At 35.6% G+C, this 10,782-nt stretch overlaps 1 protein-coding gene across 1 annotated transcript; it reads right to left on the minus strand.

The window, feature by feature from the left end:
* Positions 1 to 3,756: 3,756 nt before the first annotated feature.
* Positions 3,757 to 7,856, minus strand: LOC149162552 (pyruvate decarboxylase 2-like). The gene is made up of 7 exons (XM_089437311.1): positions 7,085 to 7,856; positions 6,817 to 6,980; positions 6,047 to 6,608; positions 5,820 to 5,908; positions 5,392 to 5,509; positions 5,032 to 5,220; positions 3,757 to 4,194 (listed from the first exon to the last, which is right to left on the minus strand). The coding sequence occupies exons 1-7, from the start codon at positions 7,613 to 7,615 to the stop codon at positions 4,024 to 4,026; spliced, it is 1,824 nt and encodes a 607-aa protein (XP_089293437.1). The 5' UTR covers positions 7,616 to 7,856; the 3' UTR covers positions 3,757 to 4,023.
* Positions 7,857 to 10,782: the final 2,926 nt, after the last annotated feature.

The following is a 10,782-nucleotide window of genomic DNA, read 5'->3' on the forward strand; positions in this document are numbered from 1 at the left end:
TACAACATAGAGGATGTGATTGTGCACTAGAGTAGTGAGATTATCATTGTATCTTGTATTCTTGTACTTGTGGATAATTGAGGGCCATTATCCCTTATGCAGGATCCCTAAACAGTTGTATTACTCAGTTGGTTTAATATAACAAAGATTGGGTTGTTGTACATATTTGTACAATATTTTGTAAAAAGTTGTCTATATTTGTGCATATGTGATTTATTGTTGTTTATATTTCATTGTGTAAAGTAGCTTTGTTGATATTCTTGGTTTGGTAGCATAAGAGATTTTAAGATTATATCCTAGCACCAGGGTTGTGGAAATTCAACATAAACATCCTACAAACTTCTCCTTTTTCTCTTACCATTACTTGATTCATTACCTGACTAATAGCTGAGAGTATTTCGATCTTCTAATTTGCTTGATGATCCAAAATATCATGGATTCCTTGTTGCCATGTCTCTCATTGGTGTCATTTCCTATGATCCTTGTTGCTCATTTTCTGCTATATTTTCTTCTTCCATGAGAGATATTGTTGCATAAATACTTTTCTCTGCACTGTCATTCTATGACTCTTGTTCTTTGAACACAACATCTATGTTGATTATAGTCTTTTTGGTGACAAGGTTATATAATTTATATGCTTTTGAATGCTCACTATACCTAATAAATATACACTTTTCACTTTTATCATCTAAGTTGCATCTTTTATCTTTAGGTACATGCGCATATACTATGCATCCAAACACTATACTATGAGATACACTTCAAGGCACACCTAACCATGCTTCTTTCAAAACTTTGTCATCATGCTTTTTGTGTGAGATATGTTTATCACATAAACAACTCATGCAATTGCTTCTACCCAGTACTCATTTGACAAATTTCTTACTTTTAGCATGCTCCTTGCCATGTCCATAATCATTTTGTTCTCTCCTTGCTACATCATTATGTTGCGGTGTATATCTAGTTATGAATTGTCTTTTGATTACATGTTTTTCATAAGCATGAAATGCCTTCGAATCATATTCTACACCACTATTTGATCTCAATACTTTGATTTGACAAACACTCTGATTCTCTACTATGGATTTAATTTCTTTGAAATTTTCAAAAGTCTCATACTTTTGTTTCAAAAAATAAATGCACATCTTTCTATTGAAATCATCAATAAATGTGAGGGGATAATAACTTCCACCAATCAATTGTCTACATGGGTCGACAAAAGTCTATATAAACCAAATCTAGTGGTTTCTTTGCTCTGTTGTGACTCCATTTGAAAACTTTCATGGTGTTTCTTTCCCAGTATATAAAATTCACATGTACTAAAGGGATCTTGGATGGGAGGTAATCCTCTAACCATCCCTTTCTGTACAACAATCTCAAACCAGAAAAATGTAAATACCCAAAATAAAAGTGTCATATCCCATAATCAACACTTGCAACCTTAAAAGAAATGGTTTGATTTTTATAATTCATGATTAGAGGGAACAATTTGTTCCTCATCATTTGGACCTTCACTATCAACTTCTTGCTCGAAGGTTTTTCATGTCTCTTAAAAATAACTTTGTATTATTTTTGCATTAATTGACCAACACTTAATTATGTTTTAGACTAGGAACATAGTATACCTTTGAAGTTGACTAACTCACCCTGCTTGGTCAGTATGTTGACCACTCCTTCATTTCATTAGCACCTCACTACACAAACACTAGCACTAATGCAGTAAGTATGAGATTCCAAATGTTGAGATACTTGCGAATGCAACCAATACTTCCTTACCTTATAGCTTTCTCTTTGAGGGGAATATTGGTCCTGCAAAAAAGCGTTCTACAACCACAGTCTTGATAATTCTCTACTTTACCTCTTGTCTTGACCAACTCATCCAAATTTTGCAACTAGATTCTTGTTGCTAGTCATGTGGGTATTGCAACCATTGTCTAATAACCAAACATTATTAATGGGTTCATGCATGGTATTACAAGCTAGGAACATGAAGTCACTATTTTTTGTAGTTACATTTGCTCTCTCATTTCCTTAATTAACTATCATGTTCCTACAATCACGTGCATAATCTTTGAATTTATTGCAATAATAACATCTCACCTTTGATTTACTGACTCTTTGATTGTTGAAGCTCCTATTGTTGCCTCCATTCTCTTTTTCTTACTCTTCTTTGTCGTCTCTTTGACCACCATTTCTTCTGCTTCGACCTCTGACTCTCAATCTATTTTTGCCTCAACCTTTGCCTCTTAAGATAGAAATCTAGCTTTTAAAAGTAGTTTCTATGGAGGAATCCATATTTCTCTGTATCCTTGCCTCATGGGATAGAAGTGATCCCATCAATCCATTAATTGACAACAATGCCAAATCCCTGGCTTTTTCAATAACTACTACTACAACATCAAATTTAATTGACAAGTACCTTAGGACCGTTTCAACCACTGTGATCTTTTTAATAATTTAATTTTTAATTATTATAATATTATTAATTAATCCAAAATTATTTTTAACAAAATTAAAACAATAGGGTATCCTCTAAATACGTTTAGTCATTATAATTATTTTGACCAATTTTTGCCCATTAATTTACTTTCATGTTTTAAAATAAAATTTTAAAATTCTAAGTATATTTATATTTTTATATTTTTCCTTGAATTGATATCTTCAAATAATTTAAAATAAGATAAAATTATTCAATTCCCTTTTAATATATTATTTAAATCAATTTTATTCAATTATTTATTTAATAGTTTATAATCACTCTTCACATCTTCAGTTACGCTTCAACTCTTTAGAGATAGGTGAAAGATTCACTACAAACATTGACCAAATCTATGAACACAGCACACAGTTCTCCATACCTCTTCGTTAACAATACTTTTTTGACCATGGAAATATCCATAATAAAATAATTAAATTTACTTACTAACTAGGCTTTTTACTCGTCCTTTCATTTTTGTTTCCCTCCTTGACATCATATCATTTTGTTTTCTTCATTCATTTCTTCAATTTCCCCTCATATTATTTTGTTTTCTTCATTCGTTTCTTCAATTTCCCCTCTTGTTATATCTGCCTCCAAAGTTATCTCTCCAAACCTCTCTGCTTTATGTGAAAATATCACATCTTTTGTGACTGCCATCAAAGTATCTGCCTCCAAAGTTATCTCTCCAAACCTCTCTGCTTTCTATAAAAATATCACATCTTTTGTGACTTCCACCCTTCCAAAACTATTTATGCTATGATCCCTAAGCCTCCATTAAGGTTGTTTCTCTCTCTCTGATCCTGTTGAAAAGATGCATTCCTCTCGCTTTGAAAAATATATTTTCTAACCCATATCATTGAACATCATCAATCTTTTAATCTTAACAGGACCCACCCAAGAGCATGTATGAATCCCCTCGGCAGCCTACAAGCAAGGTAGTGGGAATCAAACCCGGTCTATCATTGTGGACTCCCATTGGCATACCACTAGACCACAAAAAAACCAACATTGAACACCCCCATTCCTTGATATCAAGTTTGATACAAAACCACAGTAACAGAGTAACAGGTTTGCTTATATTTGTTATATAGGCCAACCAATATTAAACATCCACATTCCTTAACAAAGTTTGTTACAAAACCACTGTGACGGATGTTTAATTGGATACAAAAGGTCTGCAAGAGAGTAACAGATGTTTGATTAGATCAGTTTAATATATATCCACCGACTATGTAACGAAAAGATGGATACCAAGGATGTTCTAGATCTAAAAACCATAACCAGAAAAACTTGCTATTTTATTCATATTGCAAAAAATGGCTCCGACTGCTCTTGCAAAGTATGACACTAAACATGCTAACCAAGCACAAAAAGTAGCAGTATCCTGTGTGCCTAAATGGAGGGCCACAGCTCAACCTTTGATCAAAATTCATATATATAGGATCATTACAACATATGATCCTAGAGGATGACCACAAAAACAATGACATCTCAAACATGAGATGCGAAAAGTGTTTCTAATTGCTCTTCTTGTCAAAGCCCCCCTACTGAGGATTTGGTGGCCTGCTGTTTGCTGACGAAACCCTGGACCCCCACTCAAGCAACTCTTTGCTGGTATCATCTTTGTGTACAATGACTTCAATGAAACATAAGCAATCCTTTTTGGGCCCTAGGGAAGTTTTAATAGCCTCTACAACCTCTTCTTCTGTCTTAACCTGCACAGAAAAAAGTAGTACTGTTAAATGACACGAAGCAGATTAATAAGAACCAACAAGAGGAACCAGCAGACTAAGATCATGTTTTAGAAAATTCAGCAAAACATAATTGATTGGGTATCCTACATTTTCTAAAGATTGCACCAAACCATGCAGAGCTGACAAGAAGAGAAAATCCCATGATAAGAATAAAAAAAAGAAACGAACAGATAAAGATCATGTTTGAGATAATCAGCCTGAAGTCCACATTTTCAGAGGCTCTGGCATGATATGAAATCTAAAAATCATGTAGGACCATGATAAGAGTAAACAAAAGAAACCAGCAGATTCAGATCATTCTAATTTTCCAGAGGTATATGTTATTTTCTTGTTTCAGTAGTCCCACAATTGGCTCAGCAACACAAACGGCTAGTGAAAGTAAGAACTACAAAGGTTACTAACAAGAAATACAGTTGTCCCTCAGCTGACAGATGGTTTGTAACTTCAACAGTCCATCAGATACTTCCAGAGATAACCCTTCCATCTAGTGATTTGACTGCTCGTGTTTATGGAGAGGTAGATACCCTGCTATTTCTGGATTTAAGAAAGAAACACATGTTCTTAATTATTATGTCCACCAAGTTCTAACCAATTAAAACAGAAGTCCCCAGTAGGAATTGGTTGGGAGGTGGGCCTCAAGAGGAATTGATTAGGAAGCGGGCATCAACAAGCTTGGCAAAATAGACGAGTAATCACAGTAAAACAATACCTAATGCACAAATATTGACATATCACAAAAGAAACAAGAAGCCCTTGTAAAACGGTTGGCCATGGTATGAATATAGAGAAAAAAAATACCTTCGCAGTCCAGCATTTCCCTTCACCGTTATGAATGGCCATCACAATACCGGTGTGGTTCCAATTCTTTATGACATTGTATGGTCCATCATGAATTTCGACCTCTATAGTGTATCCTCCATTATTAATCAGAAAAATGATAGGATTCTGCCCATTTCGGATCATGGTAGAAACATCCTGGGCTGTGACCTGTTGAAATAAGGAAGAATAAATTTAAAAAGCTCAGTTACTCACTAAATTTTGGACAAAACAGATAGTTCAATGGAATTCAATATTCCGAAGCTTAGACACTGGTACTCGTTCATTGTTGCTAATTAAAACAATATTTCAGAATTTAAAATAAAAATCCTTCCTCTGCGCCTGGAAGCTTCCATCACCAATGCATGCAATTACACGTTTTTCTGGCGTAGCTTGAGCATATCCCAGTGTTGCTCCTACAGACCAGCCAATTGATCCATACTGCATTTGAAACTCATACCTGTAAAACACACGTTCAGCGCAGGGAACCAAAAATTTGCAAATATCCAAGAACAGAGCACCACCGGAGTAGGTCGCTCATCAAAGAACACTCATCTCCTAAACACACCCTGAAAGTTTTCATTACGCGATTCATATTTTGCTAAAAAAATGAAATGTAATTTTTCTTTATAGACAAAACCTTACAACCATAAATGAAAAAATCATTCCAAAAAAATAATACTCGACAACCAATACGTTTCCACCTCTTGTCAACAAGCAGATTACCAAATTACGAATGGTCCTTTACAGAGAAATTATATCTGACTTACCCACACTTTTCTGGCAATTTAAGCTTCTGGCAATTGAACCAAGAGTCACCAGTTTCAGCAATTACAGCAGTTTCATTTGTGAGCATGCCCTGCAACCAACCATTCTATATCAGTGAATATCATCAATAATCTCACTGCAAATGTGCCTTATAAGAATAACGCCAACTAAAAGACAAATGTCCGACTGAGTTTACTTCAGAATCTGGTTAGAGTCTTTGAGGCCTTACCTGAATGTGTTTGAATAGCACATTGACCCTTAAGGGCTCATTTGGTGCACTTTTCAAGGGAACACCTTCAGGTACAAAAATACGCCGGTAATTTTCCAAGCATGTTGGGTTGCGCTTCACTTTCTTTGCAAGGGCTTGTAAGAAATCTCTCATCAACACACAACCAAAAGTAGGCCCATTTCCCACAGTCACCCTGTTCGGTTCCACCATTATAGCTTTCTCCTTTTTCAATAGCAATGAATATCCCACTGAGCTATAGTCATTGAGAATCGGTCCTGCAAATAAATATGCATCTGCTGACTCAACTATTTCAGCACAGAATGAAGTACTTATTGCACCCCAGTAAGTCCCTATGAAATGAGGATGAGTCTCTGGAACCTGCCCCTTAGCAGAGGGCATTACAGCCACGGGATAACCTGATGCATCTGCTAATTCCACAAATGCAGTTTTCGCCTTAGCAGCCCTCATCTTTGGACCGCCTACCAACACTGGCTTCACTGCTGCATTTAGGAATTCAACCGTCATGTCCACTGCAGCTTGCAAACTTTTGGGATTACTTAGCCTACAATTGATGCAGCCCAGAGGAAACAATGTCATACAAAATTAGCCTACAATTGATGTGCTCCAAAGGAAACCATGTCAAACAAGATTAGGATTAATTAAAGATCTGGAAATCCTGTGACAATTTGGAAAAAAAAGATTAAAAATAAGCAAAATAAGATTAGGTTCAAAGAACAGCACACATTAATGAAATTCCAAGAATTTGTTACCTGGGTGTTAGAGAATATGGAACAGGTTGCCGGCTGAAAGTGGGATGTTGAACGGCAGCAAGATTACAGCTGATGCTGATATACACAGGCTTACTCTCCATAAGCGCTGTGGAAATTGCATAGTCTATGAGCTCCTGGGCATCATCCAAGTGATTCACAATAACCTGCGAAATTTTTAAATTTTAACACCCCTAGATCTACTCAAAGGAAGGAAACCAGCATTCATCCAATACCAGTATAACATCACATTCTACGGAATTTCAGAGACCTGAGCGCATGTGACCGTCTGGAAGCAACGGTACTCCTGGCTGAAGTCAGGCAACCCAATGGTATGATGCAGAATGCGGTTGGTTCCATAGTCGTTAGAATTAGCCCCCCCGACGATACAGATGACGGGCAGATTCTCACTGTAAGCCCCCGCGATCGCATTGATGATGCTGAGCCCCCCGACTGTGAAAGTAGCGACGCAAGCCCCGACACCTCTGGATCGTGCATACCCATCGGCAGCGTAGCCAGCGTTGAGCTGGTTGCAGCAGCCAATGAGATTGAGGCCGGGCTCCGCCAGCAGATGGTCCAGCAAGGTGAGATTGAAGTCCCCAGGAACAGAGAAAACGTCAGTGACCCCAACCTCAACAAGCCTCCGCGCAAGGTGGCGCCCCAGTGTCGAGGAAGAAGGCAGTGGACCTACTCCCGCCTGTTCGCTCGGCAATGGACAGGCCACTGATTTCTTGCAGGGTGGACACCCCACGTCATTGTTGGCAGGCCATTCTGAGTTCACGTCCATAATGTTCGTATTCATCTCTGATAAATCGATTTTTCGGAACAAAATCAAAAAACTTTTGGGCTGTCGCCTTTTCTTTCCTATATCCTTGCTAGCTATATAATCGCTCCAAAATATCTAGGGAATTGGGAGAGATTTGCAAATTCTTCTCTGAAACATTTGCTGATATCAATTTGTGGCGTGGTGTGTGACTTTATAGGTTTCATGAAGTGGAACACATAAGAAAAGGGTCGATGGTTTTAGTTGAAGAGTGGTCAAAGGATAGCAAAACCAAGAGGCCCGCGGTAGTGGTTTTGTATGTTTGGTATCGTGGGCGGTCGTCTGTTTAAATACTTTCCGATGGATGACACGATACGAAACCATCCGCGAACTACTCATAGCAATGATATTTGTAACTTGTAAGGTTAACTAGGCAAAAGCATGAGTTTGCTCCCATGAACCTCTTTCTATGTGCGCTAATCCTGGCTGTCCCTCACGCACCTTTTGGCTTAACGTGGGCACTTCAGTACATTAAAATTATTATTTTAATTTTAACAACTTCTAATTTTACATAGAATTTGTATATGTTTTGAGTTGAAATTTGGTTTTATAGGGAAATAATATTTTGATTTTAATTTTCAAAATATATTATTGATTTTGTTTGAAGTAGTTGGACTGAATATGGTTTGGGATGGCACTTTTCAATAACTATAATATATTTATTTTTGAGTGGAGAGGCTTATTTTACATTCTAATATGATGTGTAATCTTGTCTCTTTGTTATAAAAATGCAAATTAAATAAAAAAATTTAAAATCTAAAAATTAAATAACTATACAAAATAATTAAATAATGTCCGCTCATAAAAAAATTGCACGTGAAGAAAATAATAATATATTTATAGTCGCCATATTGAAGTTACTTGTTCAAAATTTCGTGGCCAAAAATCTAACCATGGTAAGGGTTTGTGTGGCCTAGGCCATGTGCCATCCCTGAGTGACTTTGATGGCTAGGTTACTGTTACTCAGCCGCATGTTATGTGTGACAATCATCAGGGCTCATGGACTCACATTACCTAGCAAACAAAAAACCAATATATTCATAGTTATAATTATGACAGTATATTACACTATAATTATAATAATATAAGATAACAAGAGCCGCACATGTTCGCTCAATTGGTCTAGTCCCCATCATTAAAGCACCTTTGCTATTGAGAGGTCATAGGTTTAATTCTTTATTTTAATTCTGCTTAAAATATAGATTAATTATCACAATTTATGCTTAAAATATATCATTTTCATTTTTGAATTCAATCTTCTGTTATTCATAATGATTTATAAAATCTCTTTACTTTTCTAGGGTCAATGTTTCTAACCCTCTATTGGGTTCATCACCAGTAGAGGGTTCGAAACATTGATGCCAGAAAAATTATAAAGAACTTTTGCCATATCATTTTCGTATTAATGTAACAACAACTACTACTACTATTATTATTATTATAATAAATTTATATTGTAATATTAATATTAACCTAACATTTTAATAATATTATAAATCGATTATGTGGGCATATTTTGACACGGCATCTCAAGAGGAAAACTAGCTTAGAGAGGTGTTATACTTACATTTCTAAGAAACACTCCTTCAAATTAGAATGGGTTTCAGAAGAGTAACAAACAATTACACCGAACTTTTAACTTGCAAATACTTGTTGGTTTTGCCTTAGAGAAAGTTTTTGAAAAATTACAAACTTTTGGAGACTTTTTGTTAGTAGTCAATTGGTTTACTCGAGCTCAACAATGCAAAAACATTTTACTTGTTCCTATATTGGATGAGATTATGTAGCTAAAATCTTCTTTTGACAATATTTTATCTTTCATATTTATAGGGAGAGGAATGTTTATGCTAACAGACTGTCCAAAGGACTAACATTGGGTTAGAACCTTTGGAAGATACGAGAGAATAAAAGGAAGGACCTTTGGAAGGTAAGAGAACAAAGGGAATCCTCTTTTTACGAGTATATAATGAAGATCTCATACCAGCTCAGCTACTTCAAATCAATCTCTATTTTTCTCCTTGTTTATTTCAAGTTGTTATTTGAATTTAATGCATATAATATTTTGAGAACTGGATTTATGGTGAAGTAAACTTTATAGCTTTTGAAATCATGATGTAATATGACAAAGCACAATCACATAGGAGAATAACAATATCTTTATAACGATATGTAAGGTAGCGATTTTTCCTTTGGGCTTATATCATAATACACACATTTGCATATATACGAAACGTAATTTTGTATCATTTTGAAGGAAATAAAATTACTGTATTTTCCCTTTGATTTTTTTTTTAATAATATTATAAAATAATAGTCAAATCCTTTAAACACATTAATAATATTGTCATATCAATATTAATGTGGGAATAGGTTCATCAATTGCTTCAAATGTTGCATTTTTTATAAGTGGGATAATGAATTTCAATATAAGTTTCAAGTTTGCATCCTTTCAGTGGTTTCTAGACCTATGGCTTTTGGTTTTGTTCTATATTGGTTTGATGTGGGACTTTCAATTGGATTGTTTCTCTAGGATTTCCCTTGTGGAACTTTATCCTTAGCTTTGGTCTGCATGACTTAGGTTATGTTGGGCCCAAGTGACTTAACATTTGGCTTAGGTTTATGTTGGCACTATTTATGTAGTTAAGGTCCAATTGACTTTGGTTTACATGGCTTGGAAATTGTTGGCTCTAATCAATGTGGCTTAGGTTCCCTTGGCTCTAGTTTAGATGGCCTAGCTTGGTGGTCTAATAGGTTTGGTTTGTTCAACACCGTTTTTTCAGTTTGATGGTTTGAAATTTGTTTGCTCCCCTTAAATCCCTTTGGTTCCAACTATGCAAAATTGCAAAAGGTTAGCTTTCTATTTGGCTTTTTGTTCTACTACTATTCTAACAAAATGTTGGAAATCAAATAAATTGATGTCTATACTAGACTATTAATTTGGGAAGGGTTAAGTTTCTATTTAAGATGTTATGTAGTGTTATCAGTTATGAACCATGGGAATCTTTGGTGATGCCCACTACATGAGACCATAGATATTCATATACTTTTGAGAAGGTGGGAGGACTATATCACTAATAATAAGAACTCAATTTGCTTGATTATTAATAGGGTGCAACTTGAGGAAGATCTTAGAAACTTTGACTTTA

Source organism: Pinus tabuliformis, chromosome 5_2 (genome assembly GCF_031772625.1).
Source record: "Pinus tabuliformis cultivar Carrire ecotype Pingquan chromosome 5_2, CPIR1, whole genome shotgun sequence".
NCBI lineage: Eukaryota > Viridiplantae > Streptophyta > Pinopsida > Pinales > Pinaceae > Pinus > Pinus tabuliformis.

Coding starts and splice junctions, on each gene's coding strand:
- LOC149162552 (XM_089437311.1), bottom strand. CDS start 7,615: ATGAATACGAACATTATGGACGTGAACTCAGAATGGCCTGCCAACAAT. Junction 6,981..7,084: donor AGACGGTCACATGCGCTCAG/GTCTCTGAAATT, acceptor AAAATTTCGCAG/GTTATTGTGAATCACTTGGA. Junction 5,221..5,391: donor TTGGTGATGGAAGCTTCCAG/GCGCAGAGGAAG, acceptor TTATTTCAACAG/GTCACAGCCCAGGATGTTTC.